Genomic DNA, 27,198 nt, shown 5'->3' on the forward strand with positions numbered 1-27,198 from the left:
GCCTCCACCCAATGAAAGCTGGGATAGGCTCCAGCCTAGCCCAGTGGATCTGATTGATGACAGACATGGAATCTGGACAATCCATCTGCTTTGCAAGATTATGCTTTTAGGATGTTGCATAAGAAAGAAAAGATGAAAAGTGTATTTGCAATTACATGTTCAGAGAATTGAAATGAAAGAATTATATTTAATCATGAATTGATTAAAAATTAATTTCTATTTGAAAATCTAAAAAAAATGAGAAAAAAGATCATATTGTGAATGCGGGACAGTGATAAATATCACACTGACAGTAGAGCGCATTGCTACATCCCTACTCAGAGAACAATAACTACAGTAAACAACAGAAAAATGCAGCTAAAATTGCAGCAGGGTGAAAATGAGGAGGGGGGGAAAGGAAGATAACGGGAGGTTGGATAAAGCAGCAGAAACATGGTGCTATTGTCTTTAACAAACCCTGCTCAGCTTTGCTTAAGTCTCTGGGGATGCTGCTCTGCCTGCACATCACCTGGTACAACACACACACAAAGACACAAAGGCTGGGGAGAGAAATCTCTATTCTGGTCTGGTTCTCTAACAGCGGGAGAGGAGGAATTAAACAGGAGGAAATAAATATTCCAAATGCATACACAACCAAACGCACCCATACACACATTTTTAGACCTTCATACGCACTTCCTTTCAGAGTGAGTGTGTGAAGAGTGTGGCAGGTTGTAGATAAATGATATTTAGTGTTGCACATATACCCACCTTTATCACATCCTTGGTCATCTGATTCAGATTGCAACAAAGAAAAACATTTTAAAATCATTAAAGCAGTTCAGAACAGCTGGAATTTACAAAAAAAGACAAGCATGCGGTGCAAAATGAAATGAAGACCGCATATTTAAAATTCTAAGAGGTTTTTGTGACTTCAAAGAGGAGAAAAGAGGCGTGGATCCACATTTGAAGCGCCCCTGCCGAGATTTAAGAGGAATTAATCAGAGTTTGTGGAGGCAGAGAGAGGAGTCCCCCGAGGGAAGCTGGCTAGCTGCTGCAGCTGCTAGCGTAGCACGGCTAGCTGCCATATTGCTAAGCTCTTGTTGTGCACCAGTGGCTCAGGCCCTAATCAGATCGCCTTCAGCTTAAGGTCTCACACTCACATTACCCACTTTACCTGTCTGTTTACACATAGTTGCTTCAATAGCATGCAGAGAGAAAGTGAGAAGGGGAATGTTTTTGTTTGAGTGCTATCTGGATCTACTTAAGCCGAGCACGCCGGCCAGATGGACCAGAACATGAAAGAGATTAATTCATATCTCCCTCCTTCTGTCTCTGCGCCCCTCCATCTCCCTCTCATCCCTTTAAAAGCATGTCTACATAACAGCATGCCGTGGATGGACAATGAATACTAATGCCTCTGAGAATGCCAATTACCAGTAGAAAAAAGGTCAATAAATGCCAGTGAAAACATGGCTGCATTTATCCTGCAGAGATATTATTGTCCTGTTCTGACAGCAAAAGAGTGCCTCAGTGGAGAAAGGAGAGCTGATAGTGAGGGATGCTGCAGGTTAGTGTGAGATAATGCTGAAGATGCAGAGGAATCGTGGGAAGCAGAAACTTACAGGCAGGCTTTTTAGGCGATTTAGGATTCGGGAGTGTGCCCATTTTCATCCTGTAAGCCAGTCGCCTGGAGGGGTGTGCCGCAGAGCAAAACAAGCAGAAGAGGATGGAGGCAAAGAGAGGATCGTCAGGTGACAAATACAAAGAGAGATAAAGGTAAGGAGGGATGGAAGAAAAGAATTAAACACTGAAGAGAGAGAAAATTACAACACATAAACACATAAGGGCCCCAGGGTGCTTTATATCAAAACTTGGTGAGCAAAACAGGCTTTGAGTGTTACTTTTGTGTGTATTTTTAATTTTGATCAATCTTTTTATAAAGGTTTTGAGCCTCATTGGGGTTGTTCTTTTCCATCTATCTCTTTCTGATTGTTTTATGTCTCTTAGTGGTATTTCTGTGTCTCTTTGAGGCCATTTGGCGTCTTTTTGTGGTCACATCTGGCCTCTTTGTAGTTACTTTGTGCCACTGTGTTTTGATACATCTGCACTTTCAGTTTCCATCCGCCATTTTTGTGTCTCTTTGTGGTCATAATATGTTGGTTTTTGGATCATTCTAGGGTTTGCTCACAAGCTGTGTTTTTCAATCTTTCTTTATGATTTTTTATCTTTCTTTTTGGTCGTTATCTCTGTTTATATCTTAAGTCTCTTTGCTGTATGGCTGTGCACACATTAACGATGATAAAGAGTTTTCTTGTCTCACTATGTGTGTTTTGTCCCCAGGCTGTAATATGTCTTTATGCAGATATTAAATGTTTCTATTGTGGTTATAATTTGTCCTTTTGTTAAGAATTTGCATCTGTTTTCATGGTATTTTTTATATCTCATTTAGGTTTCCAGTGTTTTGTGGATCTGTCTTTTTGTAGTAAAGGGCTTTTGTCCCATTTGGGGTTTTTTTGTTTGTTTGAAGGTACAATATACAGAATTTTCAATTTGAAATGTCTACATTAATAAAAGAAATGGTAACTTAATTATATATTACCTTATATCAGGGCTGTCAAGCTATTAAATTGTTAAAATTGCAATGAATCTCAGTTTATCCTGATTAATCACCTTTTCTTTGCTGCATTTTAAAATTCCAGGTTTTTTTCCATTTTGTTTTTTTGCACTTTCTTAAGGATCTTCAGATCGAAGATTATGGCATGAACCTTGAGAAAAGGAACTTGTTATGGACTGAAAAGAAAATTAGGGTGCAGTATAGAGTGAAATGTTTGATAACATAAGGTGTAGATGACTTTTCCACTGAGCTTTCTGTAAATTCTTAAAGTGTAACGTGATGTTCAGGAGCAGTGGTGCACCAAAGTGGGCTCAAAAGGGGCAATAAAGCATGTGATTGATATAATTTAGAAAATTAATGTACTTATTATAGACCTTAATTGTACTGTGATAAAATCATTAATGTGACAGACTTATCTCAAATATTCCTGACAGTTTTCAAGGCCAGGAAATGTCTTAATTTTTGCAGCTGCAATGGTCTGTGTCTTGCCATGGCAGTCACCATGAGATAGACATGAAATGTTTATCATTGCTATGGCAGCACTGTCACGAAGGGTGCAAATTGCCTGCAGGGACAGTGGAGATTTCCCCCCTTCTGCTTCTTATATCCCCCTTTAATTATGAATTTTAATGTGTTTTATCCCTACATCTGCTCAGACTGAATGCATCCACCTCTTTAACAATGGTGACCTTATGTCAGTTGTTCATGACACATGACCAAACCTCAGTGTGCTCACACTACAGTCTGATAGTCATACGCAGCTTGAATTCTCATGCCTACAAGCACAATCAAGACAGACTACAAAATACGTCATAAAGTTTTCTTTTAGAAATCATATTTCTATGTATATTATTCAATCTATATTCATTATTGACCATCAATTTAGCTCACAATCACATTTTTTAGTCTTTACATAGCACGGATAGCCCTCTGATCTGTGAATCTCTTCTTGTTTAAGCTGTAGTTATTAATCCTACAGACGCTGCAGTGTTTGGCAGGGATCTCCCAGCTTGCTGAGATCATCTTACGGACGGATTATGACACAAACAGTATCAGCATTCGCCTATTCAAGGCTGGGTTTCCATGCTGCTTTGATGCTCCATCTAATCATATTTGACCCGTCAAAGTGGAGCACATGAACGTGGATTTATCAGATTACAAATAGCTGAATGTAACAAATATCAGGGGTATATGTGTATGTATGTGAGGTGTAACACTCTACCTCTCCTGGAACTGTTTGGAGGGGATGAGTCCGGCTCGCAGGTTGCTGTCTCCCACACGCTTGGCCTGCCACCAGGTGGGGTCATCTTGGGTCACCACCTGCAGGATGTCCCCCCGTTTGAAGGGGAGTCCTGCCTCTTGGCAAGGTGTCGCTTTATCTTCCAATGGGATGTAGTCAAACAAAGCTCTCATGTACACCTGAAATGGACAAGCCAGAGACTCACATTTATATTACTGGACAGAAATTCAACAGAAAATGTTTCATATTTTAATCACTGGTTTAAATCTCTTTGCAATAATCTGGATTGCAGCAGGGAAAAGACCTTTACTGGTTAATGTATCTACTCCTGAAAATCTCAGAGGTCTGAGCATGCTCTGTTACAGATAGCTGGTCTCACCTTGCTCTCCTTCAGGCGGTCCTCTTCTTTAATGGCAGGGATTATCTTCAGAGTGATGGAGCCCTGGGACTGGGACTGGATCACACACAGGCAGAGGAAGAAGGGGAGAGAAGATTGTGAGTGCAGCCTTCAATTACAGACAAGAACTAAATCTCCTTAAAGCTTAAAGGCGTCCTGCAGTGGATTTTAGGTGGATTTAAGTTAAAAAAGACTACCCTTTTGCCCTGTTTTTTAAAATTATTCTTCTGTTAAAGATATATTTTTGGAATTTTAGAGCTGGAAACTACGGAGAGAGAGAGAGAGAGAGGGCTGGAAAGAAGCCACAGGCTAGATTTGGAGCCAATTTCTCATCACATTTCAACAAATACTCAAGCTACCAGTGTAACCCCTGATTTTAACCCCAAAACAGCCTTCTAGTTGAAGTTCATTCAAGCTCTACATTTGGAACCAATACGGAAATTAGCTTTTTTCCACAACAGGAGAATTACATGAATAAAATTGAAAATTTACTGATGGGGGTAAATTTAATTTAACACACAACAACTAAGGAAAACCCAAAAAGGGTTAGGGTTAGGCACCCAAGCCCTAAAGGTTAGGGTTATGGGGAGAAGGATGAAATTAAAAACAACACACTAAAAAATAAAGAAAAACCCAACAAGGGTCTCAAATATTAAGTGAGTTATTAGAAAATACATAACAATGATGTGAGCTCACACAGAGACAAACCACTACAAGGGCACAAATGAGTATAGGACAGACTGTTCTTAAGTCTATGGGATGGAGCAACATCAAAGTAGCTCAGTGAGAAACAGCGGCCTCTAAAGGATTGGTTTTTCAATGTCCACTCCGATATAACAGACTTACGCAAGTATGAGCACGCAATGATGGTTCAAACTCTCAGAGCACACCAATTTATTTTTGTACCTGAGTAGAATATAAATGAGCCTTTAGACAGACTTTAGCCTGAGCCAAGTCTTTTCAGTTCATTGTGATGAAATCATAACTTTTATTTGTTAATTCAGCACATTTAAAAGGTGTGTTTGGCTGTCTGCAAAAGTAACTTAAGATATCCACATCGTCATCGTTACTTATGAAGCATCACTTCTTAGTGTGGTGACCACTTTGGCAATTCAACAAATCAACAACCACAAAGAACACTTACATATGCTAGATAATAAAAGAACATGTAAAACTGGTAAAAGTAGCTCTAAAGTTATAACCTGACACGCAAGACAGACTGCTTCGTGTGTATATTGCATCAATGTATTTCACATTCATTTGGAAAACCTTGGATGCAAAGCATTTGAGAGGGGCAGGACCAATCAGAGCAACAAGAAAAATGACGTTCTTCATATGTGAATCTCCCCTTGGCACAGCTGTTTCTGATTGAAGTTTGCAGGATTGATCTGCGTGATGACAGACATGGAATCTTGGCAATCCATCTGTATTAAAGGTTGCTAAAGTTACTTAATAGCAAACCTCCCAACATTAAACTAAACCATTTTAATAATGTTGCTACTCTGTAACTTTAGCTTACTTGTGTTAACATAAATGTACAATTTAGCATTGATAATGGTCTAGTAATACAGATGGAAATCACGGCATGTCATTAGTTTCTTTGCAAAAAAAACCCCACTCTTTGGTGTGCAAAAAAATGATTAAAAAAGTAAATAAGCCATGGCTGGTCATAAATATTATGACTATTTACCAAATGAATATTTCTGATTCATTCCAGCTCTTCTTAAATGAGTATGTCATATTTGTAATTGATTGTCGCTCTTACCAGCAGCTGACTGATCTCATCCGGCCTTTTGTGGATCACAGAGACTCCATTAACCTCCCTGAGTTCATCTCCTACATGGACCAAACCTAAAATAATGAGAAAGAGTATGAAAAAGAAAGAAATCTGATCAAACAAGCTTTATCGATCCTCTCTGCTTCTCCAGCGTTTCTCAGTGGCAGCATCAGTTTCAGATCCACAGATATCCTCCGCTGTGATCTGTTTAGCTGCAGCCAAAACAATGGAATCAGTCTAGAAGCGAATCTGATCAATACCCTTCCCCCTCAGGACAGAGAAGCACAATGCAGGCACACTACTGTGCAATCAAACACATACGGTTTAATGTATGCAATTAGCAAACACACAAAGATGCTCGAGGCTGAGTCTGTAATCCCTGTGTTGCTTCTGTCTCCATATTTTCCCATCATATGACGCAGCAAGAAAATAGAGAGAGACATGAATGATTAATGGGAGAAGACATTGATCGGCTTGCTTTCTCAGCATGTATGTTTCTGATGCCAAATCACACCCCCAGACACGGCCAATATGTCCACAATAACACCTCTTTGCTGCATGTGCGACTAAATCTCTGGGGAATTTTGAAGAGATAAGAGTTTCATCTCCAACCCCAGTATTACTCTTATATTTCCCCTTCTTCTGCTGCCTCTTCTTTCTCTGACTTCATTTCTCTGCAGCAAAAGTCTGTGATTTTTTTTTATCCTATACGAGAAAAACTATCTGCATTGTTTCCTCATGGGTACTGTCACAAACAAAAGACTCTCCTGCAGCATTCTCCAAATGTGTGTTTACAGATGCATATTTCTTAAAAAGTGTAGAAATATTAATAGTAAGGTTTTTATTTATTCTGTAGCATGTGCTTTTAAGCTTTTTCAAAGTAAAAGAACATCTGATTTGGGTTTTTTATTTAGTTTGGCAACAAGAATGAAATTTCCATGTTGTGATCAGCAGGGTCAATCTGTTTTTTTTTTTAATTCAAGATAGTTCTTTTTACATTCATCAGTAATCAGAGATAACGTACTTTTACCAAAGTTAAAGATTCAGAGCTTTTGATAAACTTATCCACCACACAGGATTTACACATCATATCAGCACAGTGTCAGAAACTTAGGGTTATAAACACATTAGGAAACAATTAATTACAGACATATTTCAAGAGCACTGCAGCAGTTTTTAAAGAGAATTATCCTATTAGCTCTACTAAAAGAACCAAGTTAAAGGGCTGTATCGGGATCAGATCTGAATTAAATTTTTTCTTACACTAAAACTGTTTAAGTCAGTAAACAGGGCACAGTCTAATTCATTAAATGCACACAGAAGCTTTAGCTCTTCATAGCACTGCAGACATACAGTATAAGCACCTCCACTGCTCTGATGCGCCTCATGATGCACAGGAAGCGACTGGCACAGACATACTGAGCCATCACAGTGCTATTTGAGGGAAATCTCTTCTGTCCATAAATATTGGCCTCTTTTCAGAAAGCGTTTAATTTATGGACAAGGACAGGAACAGGAAGGGGCATAAAGAGTACAAACGGCACACACACAAACGGCTTAAAAAACAAAGGATGTGTACATAAAGTCTGTAAATTTGACCCTGACATTACTCTATTTATATAACCAGGGCTAAATTAGTCCAGGCTGCCAGCAGTTACAGCTGATGTTTTTGGAGCATTATGGCTGGCGAGGATGCTCCATTCAGAGTGTAAACTTTGATTAGAACAGTGAAAAACCTTATTTTTCAAGGGCAGTGCTTAAGTGAACGCAATGTTATACTTTCTTAAACTGAACGTAGTTCCTGTCATTCTATGCATTACGTAAACAGGTTTTAGGAAGAATTGGACGCACACGTTGCGGTGCAGGTGGGAGCGAGGGATGACACACTGCACAAGCAGGTGTTAATGGTCAGGAAATCAGGTGGAATGGGCAGGTAGGGTGTAAGCTGTCCGACACAGGACTACATCCTGCCCGTTCAGAGCTGTGAGAACGAGAAAAAAGACAGAAAAGTGACCACATCTGTCCCAATGACAGCGAAAGCGTTACCCCCTTTCAAACATGTGTGCCGCTAAGGCGACGATTTCATCCTGACTAATAGTCCTGATTTTACAGCAAGAGAGCTAAGCAGTTCATCTTCCACAATTATTTTTTCATGGTTACACCCGCATCCATTCAAACTCAGGAGCCACAGCACCTCAATGCGCATTGTCCGCCATGTTTTCAATAAAAATGCTACCGCTAAAAAAGCGGTATGCGGTGTTGTTAGCTAAGTACAGTAGAAACCTTAGAAGAGGCGGTAGTTATGCGCTTCTCTACCAACCCCAATCGACAGTGACTGAACTGGCAATAGTCATGACTACAGTCTTTGCTCGAGTAATTATCTTAAAAGGTCACAATTACCATGTTTATGATTCAAGAATTGCAAAAAAAGGAGAGATTTAGTTTGATATAGAATCAGCGAAAAATGCAAAACTTGAGGGCATCCACAAATGGGCTTCAAAAGCCGCTTGAGTCCACCTATTGTAAGCAGACGAATTCTTTCTACAGTCTTTGGACACAACCTGTAAAGTCATTTAGCATTGCTTTTTAGAACCTGTTGCTCCAGCTGCCTGACTGCATTGTGCCAACTGTGAAGTTTGATGGAGGAATAATGTAATGGAGCTGTTTTTCAGGGTTTGGGCAAGGCCCCTTATCTCAGTGAAGGTCAATCTTGATACTTCAGCAAGACATTTTAATGTTGTTATGTTTCTTTCAAACTTTGTGACAACATTTTGGGGATGGCCCCCTTCTTTTTCAACATGACTGTTTCCCAGTATGCAAAGCAAGAACTATAAAGACATGGCTTGATGGGTTCAGTGTGGAAGAACTTGACTGGCCCGCACGGAGCCCTGATCCCAGCCCCATCGAGCACTTTTGGGACTAAATGGAATTGAGATTTTGAGTCAGGCCTTCTCGTCCAACATCATAGCCTGATCTCATAAATCCTCCACAGAATGGGCACAGATTACTACAAAAGCCTCCAAAATCTTGTAGGAAGCTTTCCAAGAAGAGTGGAGGCTGTCAATAGCTGCAAAGTGGGGACCAACTCAGAACATGTATTTGAATACAATGTCATTACAGTCCCTGTTGGTGTAACGGTCAGGCGGCCAAATACATTTGTCCATATAGTAAATCTACCATGTCAACAAAGTGAACTAACTTGAAGATTGAATCAGGAGTCAAGGTATTAATCATGCAAGTTCTTTATTGTTTGTATTGGTTGCAAAAACAAGGACATGCAAATCTAAAACTTGCCTAGCAAATTTTATTTTGAAAACCTAAGTTACCACTTAAAATCTTTTTACTAACTAAATGTGTTGCCAGATGTTGTAGACATAAAATGAAAGAACATGTCCTTCATATTTTATGCAGGAATACCTGTTTTTATTATTTCGAAATGCTTTGTTTTCTTTAAAAAATTATAAACTGGAAATCAAAATTAATGATAAAGAAATGGTGTATTTAAAGCACTACTGTTATTATTTTCTTGTTGTTAAGAAATTTTAAAATTGTGATTTATTGCTGAATTTTGGTAGTTAACCACAAATAATCCCTTTGAATTACACATTTAAAATTTTAGGTTTCTGCCTTCCAATATTGTCAGTTAAGTCAGTATTGACAGTGAGAACCAGTTCATACCTATTTCTTATCATGACTATTAGATATATTATTCAAATCAGGGCTTCACCAACTCAAAATCGTTAATTAGTGATATATAGTGCTTTAAAACTGTTATATATCAGGGAAGATGCAGCAGGGCATGTACAAAATGACTCGCTGAAGTGAGAGTCCAATGATCCATGATTAATGAACTTTTCAGGTGTTTCAGTTTCGTCGCCTTCTTGATGTTAAAGTTAAGCAAAGAAAACACTACCTGTTCTACTTCCTGTTCAGATTAAACCTGCTTTTATTTTGAAAAAAAAAAACAAGATAGAGACATTAGCTTAGCGACAGAAAATAAGAACTTGCTACTGATAAAAAAGGAAGTAAAAATAGCCAAAGGGAGTAATAACAAAGGTAAAATGTTTAAAATCACAGAATGCATATAACTTTTGACTAATCCACTGAGCTTTCTGCGAGTTTTTCAAAAGTGAGACAAGGCATTAAAAGGAGCTGCAGTGTCCTTATTTCCATCCCTGTGTGGGAGCAGGAAGATGCTAAGGTAAGAAGCAGCCAACTGCTGCTGCTACATTCATTTTTAAAGACATATGGGGGTTTAATGATATAATATTTAAAAAGGAAAGTCAATAATACAAACACAATTTTGTGCAAAATTTTGAGCCCCTCCTTTTTCCCTCTCTGCTAATCCTCACATTTCTGTTCAGAGTGATTTCAGCCTTTCTCAGTAAGTTTGAAACAAGAGATGGTGAAGAATGATTCAAAGCTTGCCTGAGGGCTCAAACATGAACAATTAACATCCATCCCAAGCTAATACAAAGTACTTATATTTATTTTATCATCATGTAATATTTTGTTAGAATTGAAAAAAAGAGAAAACCATAGGAAAACCATAGAGAGAAAATCAGTAAATGCAGGACTTACCACTGCGGTCAGCTGCACCTCCTCTCATGATCCGAGCCACGATCACAGCCCCAGTGGCTTCATCTCGTCTTATGGTGGCTCCCTGAGGAACAGGCGAGAGATCGTTAAGAAAACAGGGCATTAATCACAGTCCCATGCTCTATTGTTCTCAATTTTCAACCCTCACAACTCACCAGAGGCTCCTTGTTCTTCACCAGCCGGACAATCTTCACTGACTCTTCCTCCAGCTCATCCTCTAGATCATCTGGTAGAGGTGGCAGCACGGGGTCAAAGTTCTTTTGAGCCACAGTGTCATGTACAGAGAGAACGGCCTAATTGGACAGAAAAATATAAGTCAGCTTTCAGAGCAAATACAGACGTTAGACATTCTTCATCCAATGCTAAATCCATCACCTTAAGATGAGGTGATGTTAACAGGTGCAGCAGCTCCTTCTCCTCTGTGCTCATTGGTCCGCTCTGCAGCTCCTCTGCCACCTGCACATCACAGAACAGGCATGAATCATGTGGCCTGACCCAAAGTGAACCCCTGCATGTGTATGCCAGTAAAGCTGGCAGCCGTTTACAGTAGAATAAACACACAGAGACACAGACGTGCACACACGGGGGAAGATAAGTGGCGAGCAGCTGAGGTCAGCATTTTCCCCCTTACCACTGCTTACTGGTGAGAGCAGCAGGAGATGGAGTTTCATTAGATGAGAATCAGGGTGAGTCAGCACTTTGACAACATTAAAATTCACTTCTGATACCTGCGCCGGTCCTTGGACGGAGCTAAATCATTGTGACTGACAAGTGGAAAAGTAATTTAGGGCGTGTGTGTGTGTGTGGGGGGGGGGGGGTTGTGTACGTGAGAGATGAACTTACATCGTCTGCCAGAGAAGAGGCACTGTGGAGGACAGGCGTTGGACTTTGTCTCTCATACTGTCTCAACTTTTCATGAATCTGTGACACAAACAGAGAGGAGAGGGTTTCTATTAGATTGAAACAGCTGAAGGTTATAGCAGACAAGAGTTTTCTTGTAAACAAAATACTTAAAACTTATCTTTATTTAAAGTCATTGAGAATGTGATCTCAAACCAAAGAAAGTCCTTCCCTACTTTACATTTGCCTGCTAATTTTTTCATATTTTTTCAATATGCACAAATGAAATGAAACCCAATATTCCTCACAAAGATAGCTGCAATGGTTTGGTATTTAAATTTTGAGAAAAGCAGCAAATCAATAACCCTGCAAAGCAAACGGAATAACCCGATTTCATGCCTGCCATCAGGCAGATTAATTTTGCAACGCTTGACTCTGAAACATTTGGGCCAATCAGCAACATTTGAGGTGAAAGAGGCTGCAGCTATAGGTGGTGTATAGCTTTACAGCAAGGTGGAAGACAATGGCAGCCACAGTGCAACATGGACGGAAAATACCCTATATCACTTATCTTTTGAACTTTTTAAATGTCAATATCATTTATCATCAGTGCTAAGTTTTTTTATTTTCATATTTTATTACTGGTGAAATGAGGTTGGCTGTTTATGGTTAAAAGGGTGACCCTGTTAGGCCCTCAGGTTATTTCTGAATCCAGAATCCGACCCCTGCTGTGATTGAGTTTGACACCCCTGCCCTATATGGAAACAAGTATTGGACCACCCCTGTTAAGTTAATGGACTCAGGTGTTTCAGTCAGACCTGTTGCAACAAGTGTATAAAACCAAGCACCTAGCCATGCTGTCTCCATTTGCAAACATTGTGATGCAAAATTGGTAATTCTGGAGAGCTGCTGGATAAGCCACAGTCAACTGTATGTGATATTATTAGAAAATAGAAGCATTTAGGAACAACAGCAACTCAGCCACAAAGTAAGACCATGTAAAATCACAGAGTGGGGCTGATAACTACTAAGATGCATGGTGTGTAAAAGACGCCTATACAGCTGACTCCAAAGCTGAAGTGTTCATACATACACATACACTAACGTGAGCACAAAAACTACAGCTGAAGCTTCAGGGAATGGGTTTCCATCGCCCAGCAGCTGATGCATCACCAGGTCCAATGCAAAGTGGTGTACAGCACACTGACTGGACTGTGGAGCAGTGGAAACACACTTCTCTGTTTGTTAGTCAGATGGGTGAGTCTAGGTTTGGTGGATACTAAGACCAAACACCTGCCTGACTGAATTTTGCAAACTGTGAAGTTTGGTGGAGGAGGGATAATGGTATGGGGTATGGTCAACGCCATTGGTTCCCAAACTGGGGTCTGTGACCCCCTAGGGGAGGGTGCAAGAGACCTCTAGGGAGTCACGAAGTGTTGTCTGCTGTACAGGTAAACAGTTTGGAACTACTGGTCTGAGCCACTTATTTCCACTGAAGGGTAATCTTGATGCCTCAGCTTACCAAGACATTTTGGACAATGCTATGCTTTGTGGCAACAGTTTGGGGACAGCCCTTTTCTACTGCAACATGACTGTGCCCTAGTGCACAAAGCTAGGACTGTAAAGACATGATTTGATGAGTCAGATGTGCACCTTTGGGAAACTAGAACAGAGATTGCAAGCCAGGCCTTCTTGTCCAATATCAATGTCTGACCTCATAAAGAATGCATGGGCAAAAATTCCAACAAAAAAATTCAAAAATCTAGTGAACAGTCCTCAAAGAAGAGTGGAGGCTGTAAAAGTGGGCCAACTCCATATTAAAGTACATATATTTGACTAAATGTCATTAGAGTCTCTATTATGCCATGGTCAAGATAGATCTTGACTAGTAGAGCCAAATTTCTAAACCAAAATATTATTGGAAACATTACATTTTCACTTCATCTAAATAAATATGACAGAGCATACACTTTTTTGAATAATACATTTTTACAGTAGCCACCACAGTCGCTGACAACCTTTATTTCTATTTTTAGGTATGAGCATACTGATGCTAGACGTGAGCCCACCTTCATGAGGTATCCCAGACTCCTCTCACTGAAGACATCCTTCAGGAAAACCATGTCCTCTTTGTGATTGGCATCAGGCCTCAGCTGAGAGGTCAGCAGGGCCAGCGTCTCATGCAGCCCTGCAGCGTAGAGGAGGAAGAGCCCCAGTGTTTAAATTTAACATGAACAGACTGAGCACAGCAAGCTCCCGTCTGCATGGACTGTACGTGTCTACCCACCTGCTCCTGCTGTGAGGACCGGCATGGCTTCTTTCATGGGTCAGTGAGGTGAGGGAGGGAGGAAACCTGGGAAGAAGGAAATACAGATCAACATTTCCATAGAGATGCTGCCAGCATGTGCAGTAATTACATCCATGTATCATCTCCTTCTGGTTTAAATCCAGTCTGCATGTCCCATCTTTGAATGCAGTTATCTCATCTGTGCGAGTGTAGGAGTATGCGTCTGTCTGCTCACGTTGTAGAGCTATTGTAGTACGACAATCAGTCACTGCTGGTCAGATTAATCACACAGGCTCTTAACGCACACTCTGAGCTCTGTGTTGGCGTGTAAGAGAGCTGGAGAGGGGGATGATGTGGTGCAAACCTGAATGTAGTAACTAAGGCACTGTGTCATACAGCCATGACTGATGGAGAATTTTATATAACAGACAGCTCATTTAATGTAGCATGCAGCTAGGCAGTACGGGCTGTAAATTTGTCTCTTCTGCACAACACAATAAAATACATATGACTGATTAATTCAGAGTATTTAAACACATTTTTCACGTTTTTCTTGCCCCCCCCCCCAGTTTTTGAAACACAAGAGAGAAGATCAGCAATAAGGACTATTGCATGGACAACAATTTTAGCATTACTGTGGAGCTTTGCATTGTCATTGTAATGTAAGGAAAGGCATGCTAACATTGTCCTTATAAATATAGCTAAAATGTCAATGATAAGCCTGTGACCTTCAGTTTGAAAAATGAGTCCATTAGAGCCAAATTTCTTTCATCCAATCTGTCCTAGGTCTCCCTCTGTTCTGGGCCATTCATGTTCTTTTGAATAGCTCCAGAACTGTTGTAAGCATTAAGCATCTTGAGAGATATCATAAGAAAATTTTTTTTAAAGATGTCCTTAAAACTGCACAAATATCTACTCTGACTAAAGGATGAACTCATTGGATTTTGGAGGTCAAAGGTCAAGGTGTTTGTCCCTTGCTCATGAATGCTATATCTCAAAAATGATTGGGATTTCTATAGTCTTAGCACATCAATCAGTGGTTGTTCAATCAGTCACAGCAAGTGGTCCATGTCCTGAAGCAGCAAAAGCAGCCCCAGACCATCACGCTGCCACCACTATGTTTGACTGTTGGCATGATGTTCTTTTTATCAAATGCTGTTATTTTTACGTCCGATGTAACGGCCGCACACCTTCCAAAAGGTTCAACTTTTGTCTCGTCAGTCCACAGAATATTTCTCCAAAAGTCTTGGGGATCATCAAGATGATTTTTTGGCAAATGTGAGATGAGACTTTGTGTTTTTTTTTTTGTCAGCAGTGGTTTTGGCCCTGGAACTCTCCCATGGATGCCATTTTGCCCGGTATCTTTCTTATGGCTGAGTCATGAACGCTGACCTTTACTGAGGCCAGTGAGGACTACAGGTCTTTGAATGTCATTCTAGGTTCCCTTGTGACCTCCTGGATGAGTCGTTGTTGCATTCTGAGTCATTTTGGTTGGCCAACCACTCCTGGGAAGGTTCACCACTGTTCCCAGTTTCCTCCAATTGTGGGTAATGGCTCTGACTGTGGTTTGCTGGAGTCCCAAAGCCTTGGAAATGGCTTTGTAACCTTTCCAAACTGATAGATTTCAGTCACTTTGTTTCTTATTTGTTCTTGAATTTCTTTGGATCGTGGCATGATGCATTTCTTTTTGAGATCCTACAGCTTACTTCACTTTGTCGGACAGCTTCTATTTAAGTGATTTCTTGATTCTACAACTCTGGTGGTAATCAGGCCTGGGTGTGGCTAGTGAAATTGAACTCAGCTTTCCAAAAACTGTGGTTAATCACAGTCAACTCATGGTTTAACAAAGGGGGCAATTACATTTTCACATAGGACCAGATAGGTTTGGATTTTGGTCCCCCCTTAAAAAATTGAATAATCATCCAGTCAAGGCATTTTCAATTTACTTGGGTTGTCTTTGTGAAATACAAAAAAAGGTTTGATGATCTGAAACATTTAAGTGTGATAAATATGCAATAAACTCGGGATTTAGAAAGGGGGCAAAAACTTTTTCATGGCACTGTATATGATTTTGGAGGTCAAATGTCAATGGTACTGTGTCTTATCTTTTTCTCTTGCTCGCAGGGTATCTACAATCACACTTCCACACTATTTTTGAAAGCTGCCTCCTAGAAAGATGTGGAACATTTACCATGCAATGCAAATATGAAACAGTCAATCTGGTCTGTCATCATGGAAATACACCACACTGGATTTATGAAAAAGTTCAACAATCTCAAAGGTCATATTTTTCCGATCCAAACATTGAAAATGATTTAAATTGTCTTGTGCTAAACAATACCTCAAGCCTTCAAGAATCATTTGATTCCTCCATAACTGGCAAAACAACATAAAATAAGTTCTAAAGGACTTTTTCTCAGGATTTACAGTGCATACTTTTAGAATATCAATATTCATATGCTGAAAATCCCCATGATAGATGCAGTCAGCTAAAACGCTGCATAGACAGCTGGATTAGTGCAGCCCCAACTGATCAATAACCCTGTCACTCCACTCAATAGTCTCCATACTTCCTACCCCTGGAAACAGGAGTCAATAACGTAAACGAGCAGATTCCATCACAACATGCCATGAGAACAGAGCTGCAGAAAAAAGCCAAGATAATACAAGACTGTTTTAATGATCTAAAACCTCCCCTTTGAAGAAGGAGCCAGGTTTTACTGTAATGTGGAAGGACAGTGTACTATGGTTGATGAAATATAGCAAAAGCAAACGAGTGGGGTTATTTAGGAGTTCACTTTTTAAAAGCATGTATTTATTTTGCCTACACTAGAGGAACATTAAGGTATACACCATATTCTGACTGTTAAGATGCAGAGACACCTTATCCATAAGCTGTCTGGCAGTGTTAAGCTTTTCTATCTCAGGTGTGTATAAATGAAAATAAAACCCATATAAGCAATGCAGTGCTTTCAGCACATGCCACCCATGTCACTAACACCTTATGATGGAGACCTGCCATGATGCTTCTTTTTATGTTTACCTATAAACAGACAGAAATGCTTTAATAACGTCTACACCAGGGGTCTCCAACAAGTGGCTCACGCTACTAGTAGCTCTTTTTTTCCAATAGCTGGCCTAGAGTTTTTTTCTCCAAAAACTGACCACAATAAATCTAACCCGAAAGCCTCCTCTCTCTTTAATTCAATCAAATACACAGATGGCCCACTCACTCTGATACAATTTAAGAGGACACGCCTTTCAGCTGTCAATTTAAAAGGCTGTCAAGTTTATTTATGTCTGTTGTCATGTCACAGCAACTCTATAGCAACTGTCCCTGACATTTAGAGTCAGATAAGCTAGCTGAACTAAAATGAGGAGTTAGGTTCTTTTAGTCTGCTTAAACAGAGCCAGATGTATGATGGACAGTGTAGGTTAGGGGGGGCACAGTAAGGTATGAATCATATAATTTCCACTGCAAATGGGAAAGTGAGGCTTATTTTCAAACATCACTTCAAAAACAGCAAATCTATATTCACCGACCTGATGAAGGGGAGAAATGTGACAATGTTAACAAAAGTGGCACACATCCTAAGAAAGTGGAAGGACTCATTGATATCGTGTTGGTGATGCAATGACTGCAGTGGCTGAATCTTTTTTCTGCAACCGTAAAAATAAAACTGAAATTATATCTGATACTGCTGATGATCAGTTTGGAGCTAATACAGAGAGCCTTTGTGCTTCATAAGCTTTGGGTGTTGGTCCAACCTTCAGCTTAAAAAACTTTGATCAAGGTTGTTTTTTTTTCTTAGTTTATTCCTAGAAATAGATTCTTGATTTCATTGTCTGTGGTCTACATTAACATTCCCTCCTGGGTGACGTGTCGCTATACCTCTCACTTCATACCATCCGTAGGTCAAATGTGTCCAATAGTGTTGTCAATAAACAAATAACTGCATTAGTAATGACATCCCTGTCAGCCTAAGCAGGATGCAGCTGCTGATGAGGAGTTTTTGGCATACTAATACATCTTCTAAGTTATCATGAGATGAATCAGTGGCTCTCAGCTGGTCTAGTGTCAGGACCCACTGGTGAGACATTGCAATCCAAATTTCTGAAAAAAAGAAAACTCAATCACTCAGACTTATCTCAGAGAAAAATGTTATAGTTTGGAGCTTAGATTGAACAAAATGTGACTAAAATGAAACAGGACATACATTTTTTTTACTTTCCTGTGCTGTCATGTATGTTTTTATTGTCTTCTAAAAATAGTATCACAAGAAAAAATTCTTTGTTATCCCAAAATTACAAGATAAGTCAAGTTCCTCAGAAACAGCAAAAATGTACTGGCCACTGGCAAAATATGTAAAACGGAATATACGAATGTATGTCTTCTCCCACCACCATAAACATACTCATTAGATTAATTGGTGACTCTAAACTGGCCATAGGTGTGAATGTGTGTGTGCCTGGTTGTCTGTCTCTGTGTGTCAGCCCTATGATTGATTGACTGGTAACCAGTCCAGGGTGTGCCCCACCTCTAGGCCAATGACAGCTGGGATAGGCTTCAGGCCCCCGTGACCCCCGACGGGATACTCATTTATCTGAATGGTTAACTCTTTGTCTGCTCGGTGATGCCTCCTGTTCTAAAACTAGTTTTCTTATGTTGAATATAACAGCTAATGACACAGTTAATTTTTGATTCTAAACAACAGAAATCTATTTTAAGATCTAGAATCAATCATTATGCTAATTACAAAAAACAGTATCATAATATAACCCCAAAAAGCGTAATGTTTCATCACTGCAATCTTCCTGACATCAACATCACATCACTCTAACCTTGATATCTCTGTATCACCATGCTGCATGTTTTTCCCTCTCCTGCTGAAGCATTTCTGAAAAGTGTCCTTGGGTTTTGATGGTAAAATTTAGAATATGATGACAGACAGACGTACAGAGCAACGAGCTCATGAATAATGGTCAAGAGGATATTACAGAGACAGAGATGAGTAGAAGAAGAAGAGGAGGAATACAAAGAGGGAGGACACACTTCTTTTTGTTCTGCATGTAGAATCAACAACTCTACAGTCTGCTTTAGTCTCAGGTATGACTGGACTTTCTTCTGTTAACCTTTTTATAACTGAGAGAGAAGAAAGAAATAATTATTGATACATCTAATTTTGGAGCAAGTATTGCACTCATTATTTTATGCTTAAGGTGATTGGGTTAATGTCATAAAAAATACAAATTTAAATGTTTCCTGTAATATCGATGTATATTTATGTTTATCTTTCCAATAATACTGAACACTGAATGGTTTATCAATCCATTATAAACTTAAAGTCACCAAAATTACAAAAAAAAACCCCTGCAAACTCTGCATATCTATGAGACTAACTGAACCTACTGAATAACAACATTGTTCATGTTGACTAATTTCTTAGAGCTGAACTCGACTGATTTTTACATCAAAGTCACCAACACGTCTTGGGGAGCACTTCTGCACGTGTAAGGAAAAAGCTGCACGAGCCTTTTGTGGTTCCAGAGGGAGCAAAGCAAAGTCTGACAAACACCAGCTGAGGCTGAAGACTATGAGTTTAAAGTGACATAGACTCAATAGCCTGCTTCTCTGCACTGCTGTACCCTAGATTAGCTGCTTATAGCACAACACTCATAATCTGTCAGTCACTGATTTTCATTAAATGCTTATGCATTAATTTTGATTGATTGTCAGGAGTTCATGAGTGCAGTTCTTAGTCTGTGCTCTTTTACTTTGGGCTTAAATGTTATAAATAATGGTGTGTCTCTGCTTTACACTATGCAGAAGAATGTCTCTAGTTGTGTTTCTCAATTTTCAATTTCAGCAATAAAAATAAAAGTTGATTAAGCATACTTTGAAAAAGATGCCTGATAATTGAAAATGTTAGCTTACTAATAAGCATAAGCGCAAAAATAAGTAAAAAGCATTAGCATTTTTTGATTTTGCTAGTTTAAAAAGTGGTAGGGCAGCTCTCTTGTGCCTGCCATGTCTGGCTAAAGGTTAATGTTAGCCACAGCTGTATTGTTTTTCCAAAATAACGTTTGATGCATAGGCTGAACTTCACCACATAAAACTCTAACCAGCCTCATGGCTCTATTTGTTAACAGCTCCAAAAAATGTTAATCCACTAACAATTTTTGTGGTGATACAGATTTTGATTTTTAAGAGCTTTTTGCATCAAAATCAAGTGCCTTTTTTACCTTGAAATTTGAAGGGTTCTTAACAGTGTGCACTTTGAAATGCAGGTGAAAGTGTGCACTTGTAGGTGTCCTTAAAGAGTACACATTAAATTACATAAAAAGACTGTTATTCTAATGCCAAGTGTATTTCTTAGTGTCCTAAAAAGTATGCACTTCTAAGTGCCTTTTGAGCGTTTGCATTGAATAGCACTAGAATCAGCGCAACTTTAAGGGCTCTCAAAATTTTATTTTAAAGTCCTTGTCAAACTGATTTCAAGGACAGCACTTATAGTTGGCCACTTTGAAGTGCCCTTATGTTTGCCAATTAAACTACTCTGAAAAGTGTGCATCTTTATCACCAACATTTTAAAAAATGGGCGCACTTTTAGTGCCCTTTTTGTGTTTACTTTAATTGGTCTTTGAAATTGTGCACTTTAAAGAGCACTTATTAGTGTGCTTTTACTTTACTATTTTTATTTTTACTATTTAAAGGGTCCTAAACTGTGTGCAGTTCGAAAACTAATCTAAAGCGAACAAATACAAGTGCACTTAGAGAAAAATTAAAGTACATTAAGAGTCGCTATGTTGCTAAGAGTTTACACTGATGTACCTCTAAAGCAGTGCATGTCTGAGGGCTCTCAAAATTGAACATGAAGTCGTTTTCACTGACGGGCACTGATTGATGGCCACTCTGAAGTGCTCTTAAGTTTGCCATTTGAACTACCCTCAAAAATATCTATTTCTATATAGCACTTTATTGATATCTAAATTTTCTTAAAATTGTGCTCATTTAAGTGTCCCTAATATGTTTACTTTAATGTGTCCTTAAAATTGGGCACTTCAAAGAGTACTAATTTTTGTGCTTTTTACTTTATGTTTGCTTTTTGCCTTGTTATACATTATTATTATTTTACTACACAATTTGAAATGCAGTTGAAAGTGTGCGTTTCAAAGTGCCCTTAAAATTGTACACTTCAACAAGTACTTATTTGTGTTATTGTAAGCGTGAACTTAAAGGTTCTCTTTAAAGTGTGCACTTCAAAGTACACTTGTTTGGTTACTTTCAAGTGCCAACAAAACCAAGCATATCTGTTAGGGGGATAAAGGGAAATGCTCTCTTGGATCCAGCAGAAGGATGGGGCCCACAGAGGCTGGTATAACATAGCTCATTCTAAGTTAAAGCAATGCCAACCTATATGCTAATTTTACTGGTAGGCTAGTGATGTCAGAGTGTAAGTCATGTCAGGACTTGCCCAAAAGTTGGGATGCCAAAAGGAAAGGATAGGGAAATCATAAGGCCTTTGATCCCAACAATACTTTGTTTTCAAAAAGATTGAAAAGCTGATCAGGAACAGGCCAAAAATGCTAGAAAGAAGGCTAAAGCTTACACTACTGAATGATTTTAGTGAGTCATCTTGGGAGGGCCCAATTTACTGGGCTTTTAGGGGCCCATATATTTCTGTATGTGGGCCTGAATAAAAATGCATTTGCTATAATATTACCTTACTGTGGTAAACTCATCTTAGCCAAATCAGGGAATCTTTTACTTTACAGAAGAGTTTACAGACTCTGTCAACACTTGAACCAGCCCATGAGTTCTAGTTTTTAGCTTTAAAAATGCCCTGCAGAAATACGTCAGAGTTCAAGTTAGTTCTTCCAGAAAGCAGCAGATCAGCATCTTACAACCTCACAGCAAATACAACTGTACAATGAACATCAAACCAGCACATGTCACTGATCCAGAAATAGACTCAGACATCACACTTGGTCCATTTCATCCCCGAAAATATGACATTTTCAGTTCAAATCTAGTTAAGAGCTTAGCTGCAGATCACACAAACATGCTGGAGCTCCAGTGAGGTCACAGAAGTCAGCTGATCACATAACAGCCTCCGTCACTAAACACTCATCCAGACACATTTAGCTAAAATGCAGACGGATCAGCTGTGGCTGTTATTCTGTTGCTGCGATAAAAAACCTAATCCTGTGTTAAATTAAACACTTGCAAATCAAAATAACACTAATGTGATTCTCAGTGTTGCTCAACCGTACTCCAGACATTCATTCATAACTATATTTCATGTCCCTGATTCCTCCCTCTTTTTATCACTGGTGAACAGCTTTCTCTTCCTGCTTTCAGCCAGCCCTGAAGGTGCTGTGACATCAGCCAGGTCAGCAGGTTCAGCTGAGTAGCAATTGGCCCTCACAGTGATCGTCACTCTCACAGGGGTTTCTTCAGGTCTCAGATACTCTCTTTGATGTTTTATCCAGGAAGAGCTCCACTGGAACAGCTGATAAAGATACTACAGTGCAGCTACTGCCCTGCTGGAACTGAGCAGGGTTAGAGAAGAGACATAACCAATGATGAAATATGTCTGCAAGTAAGCTTTTCAACATCGTGTTTTTTCTGATTGGACTCTTCAGTGTGCAAGATAACAGCTCTGGGAGTTGCTTTGAAAAGATGCATTGTTTTTTGACTCATTTTTCCCTTAAACTCTTTAAATTACGCAGAGTAGCTATACCCCTCTGCTACACTGTATGCCCTAGCCTTTCCAAGCCTGTCCTGTTGAAGATACTCGCTGAAATCACTGCAGGCTATGCCACTACTATTGCCAAGTACCTTAAACAACCCATCTTCAAAAATACCAAAATATTACACATGATACACATACACACGAACATGACCATTTGGCTTATAGAGCCCAAACCAAAACTTTTTTGAATAACATGTCAAATTATTAACCAAAAGCTGCCCAAATTAAACAAATACATTGGCAAAGTTTTGGTATCAAAAAGGAAGTCATGTTTTGGGGCTTTTTATGTCTTTGTTGGTAGAGGAGGACAGTGGATGGAGCCAAAAGCAGGGATGAGAGACTTGGGAATGACCAGCAGTAAAGGAGCCATAGGCTGGACTTGAACCCTAGCTGCCGAATACACATGGGGTGCAACCTAGCCATTAGGCCATGCTAATGTTTTGTGCAATTTCTGCAGGAGTATGCCTGCATTTTTGGTAACTAAACACATGGCACATTACCCCATACTGGGTGTCTTTGACTTGTTTATTTCTGCCATGGTGTCATAGAGGTATTGTGATTTTTTTTTACTTTTGCCAGAATTATGTTGAAGTTCAAAAATCTAGTATTGTAACAAGCCTACTGTATACAGCAGTGATCGTCACCTGGCGGCCCAGGGGCCACATCAGGCCCCCCACATCATCCTGTCTGGCCCCCAGCACATTATCAAATTCAGGATATGTGCAGAAGAAATTCATATGTTGCAGCAGTTTTTCTGTTAAACTCACTACAGCTATTACTCGCTGTTTTAGCCTGAAAATTATGTACATTCGATAGAAAACAAAATATTTAAACAAAAATATGTTAATTAGACCATTTAAAAAAATGTATTTAGTTTATTTGAAAGCTTGACCCCAACGTGCCTGTATGAGCAAAAGCTGGCTCTTGTACAAATGTAGTTGATGATCACTGGTATACAGTATGTGATCACTGTTGTGTCGTGTATTTATGTGCTTACACTAAATGGGCAGAAGTATTTGGCCACACCTGTTAAGGTGTTTCAATGAGATATGTTAACACAGGTGTATAAAATCGAGCACCTAGCCATTCAGTCTCCAATTGCAAACATTTGTGATACAAAAAGAGCTCAGTGACTTCATGCTTGGTGCCGTTATGGATGCCACCTTTGCAACAAAACCATTGCTCATGAAATTTCATCCATGCTGGATAATCTGCAGTCAACTGTAAAGTGATATTATTGGTAAGTGGAAGTGTTTAGGAACAACAGCACCTCAGCTATGAAGTGGAAAACCACATAAAATCACAGAGCAGAGTCAACGACTGCTAAGGCACATGGAGCGTAAAAATCGTTGACACTGCCAGTTCCTTAGCTGAACTTCCACTAGCCTTAATGTAGGCACAAAATCTGTGCAGCAGGAACTTCATGGATTTCCATGGCCGATCAGCTGCATGCAAGCCACACATCACCAGGTCCAATGCCAATGAGGAGAGATAATAGCATGAGGCTGTTTTTCAGAGTTTGTTCTTGGCCCCTCATCTCCAGTGAAGGCCAATCCTAATGCTTTAACTTACCAAGACATTTTGAGACAATGCTATGCTCACAACTTTGTGGCAACAGTTTGGGGAAGGCCCTTTTCTTTTCCAGCATGACTGTGCTGCAGTGCGCAAAGCAAGGACTAAAAAGACATGGTTGATGAGTTTGGTGTGGAAGAACTTGATTGGCCTGCACAGAGCTCTGACCTCAACCCCATCAAGCACCTTTGATATTGAGAGTCAGGCCTTCCCGTCCTACATTGGTAGTACTCGGTACTCTACAGAATGAATGGGCACAAAGTCCAACATAAATAGGCTAATCCAAAATCTTGTGGAAAGACTTTTAGTAAGACTGGAAGATTTATGTTGTATTTCCATTCCTCTTCTAAATATAATGTCTGTATTAAAGTTGTACAGTTGTTACAGTTTTATTTCACTGGAAATGTAAAGACCTGAATCAGGAGAAGAGTTAAAAATAAGAAAAGGCTCCAAACTTTCTGTGCCAGACATCAACATGAAAGACTTTCTATTGGAATTACAAGCAGTTGCATCATCAATATTGAATAGCAGTTTCACTCCTGACATTCTTCTTGTACCCCAGCCAGTGGAGTGCTTTTTCTCTTAGCTATTAACATGTTTCTTATTGACACATGCTGCTGTTTTTAATTAAGGTGTATAGTCTCTATTGTTTATGTACTGTTACAGTAAGCACTTTATGTAAATATGGCATATTCAACCCAAAATGAGCCATCTGCAGCAGATATGGTGATGTAATAAGGGTTCGGTGATCATCAGGAAGACCCTCTCAAAATGTATTGTCCCCGATGCTGCGTAACGCCTTGGCATGGAGACACCCAAACAACAAATGGTCGGGAAAGCTGTTGGAAACAGGCTGCGTTCAGGGCTAAACAAAAACACAACCATTCTGTGAATGCGATGCATTTGTACCAAAATGTGAAGCATGGAGCGACACCAGCCTGGCTGAGTATGAAGCACTGCAGCCTTGTTTCACTCTCATGTGTACTGTATGTACTGACACAACACAGCAAAATAAACAGACACTGGAGGACGGTTCATCATCGCTGAGGCTGACAACATCTTGGTCAGAACATGATCGAGCATCTTGGCTCGACTCCCTGGGAATGAACAGTGCTCACACACACCAGCTAATCCACAGCTCAGTGACAGTAATGGGAGGCAACACTAAGCATGTCTGGCCAGCATCCAACATGCTTTTCACACGCATGCACACACATTTCCCCTGACTCACACCCTCCACACAAAAGCATCCATCATGTAATGTGGAGGGTGTGGTCAAACAGAAACTTATATCATCTCAACATGGAGGGAAACTAGTGATGCTGACAGCTGACACTCCTGTACACTGTCACTGAGACATACAGCTACACAAAGCTCAGGCAGATGTTTGTTTTTTCCTCTTCTTCCCTTCCTCTTCCTCTGTCTCTTCTGACTTCCTCATGTCTGTACAGCAAAATACCTGCCCCCCATCCCTCCCTCCCTCCTTCTTCGTTCTCCCTCCTCCATCTCTCTGCATCACTCTGCAGTGCTACAGCTCTCTCTCTCTCTCTCATACAGCCTGCTGTCAGCTGGCAGGCGGTGGAGGAAAAGGAAAACTGGATGGCAGAGCATCCACATACCTCGATTAGAGCGTAAAGAGACACAAAAATATGGCAGAAATGACGCGTTTTCTCACCTTCTCTTCTCCGTTTCTCCTCCTCTTCCTCTCTCTCTCTGTTTGTGTCCCTACTGACTGCAGCCACACGGTTTCTCTCGCTCTGATTCCTCCTCTTCCTCCTCCTCCTCCTCCTTTCCTTTTTCTTCCTCCTCCTCCTCCTCTGGGCTGCTGCTCTCACAAACCTGCTGCCGCTGAGTGGCCGCCTCTTCCTACCCCCTCTCTCTCTTTCTTTCACAGCCCCTCCCCTAACCACCCCCCTCCCTGTCCTCCTCTGATGCTCCCTCTCTTTCTCTCTCTCTCTCTCTCATTGGGTTCAGCATCAGTGGAGGAAGACTGCTAAAGGAAGACTGTGGTTATACATTTGCCCTAGATTGTACATCTCTTGTGCTACCTTCAAATTCAAGTCACAGTTGTGCATCTACTTTTCTTAGAAATAAACAATGTTACCTATAATCAGTGCAATGTTTTGGACACCCAAAGGACCATTAGCAACACTTACAGAAGTTTGGGGTGTTTGGGCTTGATGATGTGAGGCTTGTAGCAGCTGTTCCACCAACCCATTCCACTTTTACATTAATGCAGGTAAAAGTTCAGAATTCTCCGGTGTTGGAATCAGGTGAGCATTGACGACTTTGACGCTCCATGCACCTGAGCAGCTTTGTAATTTTACGTGGTCTTCTGCTCCATGGCTGAGTTGCTGTTGTTCCTAAATGCTTCCACTTACTAATAATATTTCTTGCAGTTATCAGTGGAATATCCAGCATGGATGAAATTTCTCAAACTTTGAGTTCTTCAGAATGACCCATTTTGTATCCCACATGTTTGAATGTAGAGACTGCATGGCTAGCTTGTTGATTGTATACACCTGTAGCAACAGGTCTGATTAAGACACTTGAATTAAATAAATAATAGTTGTGGCCAATTGCTTTTTTCCATACAGTGTATCATGTTCAAATTGTTGGGTCAAAGTCAACCAATGCTACCCAATTTAAATGCATACATATAGATTATAAGAGTAGAGACTGAAACTCTAACTTGCATCTCCCATAAACACTGTTAGCATCTCTTAGCTAACTGTTTTTTTTTTTTACTATATCTTAGCTCTCTCATATTTTGTTATTTTTCAGCCACGTCTGTTTTTAAAAAAAAGCACCAAAGAACAGAAAAAGTTGGCTTTAAGTTGGAAAATAAAATCAACAACTGCTAATAAAATCAATGCTAACAGAGGCTAGAGAGCCTTTGGGCCCAAGCGTTGGTAGAGACCAAAACAGAGCTACAAAGAGTTTAAATTAGACTTACATCCTTCACAAGAAGAGCAAGTCTAGACTGTGTTCTTTGGTATGAAGACCAAACATTAGCCCACCATGGGAATGGCACTAAGCAACATTTAGTACAGCTATATTCGCAAGGTGAAACCTTCTTCTCACAAGAGGAAATCTTAGGCAGAACCAGACTTAGTCATTCAACTATTAACATA

General features: G+C 39.9%; 1 protein-coding gene across 4 annotated transcripts in view; it reads right to left on the bottom strand.

Moving 5' to 3' along the window:
- Positions 1 to 25,852, bottom strand: part of mpp3a (membrane palmitoylated protein 3a) — a 35,320-nt gene extending 9,468 nt beyond the window's left edge. For all 4 annotated transcript variants that reach the window (XR_005993583.1, XM_041817541.1, XM_041817540.1 and 1 more), the window contains exons 1-12: positions 25,740 to 25,852; positions 13,737 to 13,802; positions 13,519 to 13,637; positions 11,453 to 11,530; positions 10,985 to 11,065; positions 10,765 to 10,902; positions 10,592 to 10,673; positions 5,999 to 6,084; positions 4,216 to 4,290; positions 3,819 to 4,015; positions 1,605 to 1,669; positions 751 to 771 (exon numbers count right to left, since the gene is read on the bottom strand). Coding sequence is in view for 3 of the 4 variants with exons in the window: in XM_041817541.1 (XP_041673475.1) it covers positions 751 to 771; positions 1,605 to 1,669; positions 3,819 to 4,015; positions 4,216 to 4,290; positions 5,999 to 6,084; positions 10,592 to 10,673; positions 10,765 to 10,902; positions 10,985 to 11,065; positions 11,453 to 11,530; positions 13,519 to 13,637; positions 13,737 to 13,773 (979 nt within the window). In the remaining variant the exon portion in view is untranslated. The remainder of the gene's footprint in view (positions 1 to 750; positions 772 to 1,604; positions 1,670 to 3,818; positions 4,016 to 4,215; positions 4,291 to 5,998; positions 6,085 to 10,591; positions 10,674 to 10,764; positions 10,903 to 10,984; positions 11,066 to 11,452; positions 11,531 to 13,518; positions 13,638 to 13,736; positions 13,803 to 25,739) is intronic.
- Positions 25,853 to 27,198: the final 1,346 nt, after the last annotated feature.

This window comes from Cheilinus undulatus, linkage group 21, assembly GCF_018320785.1.
Source record: "Cheilinus undulatus linkage group 21, ASM1832078v1, whole genome shotgun sequence".
Lineage (NCBI taxonomy): Eukaryota > Metazoa > Chordata > Actinopteri > Labriformes > Labridae > Cheilinus > Cheilinus undulatus.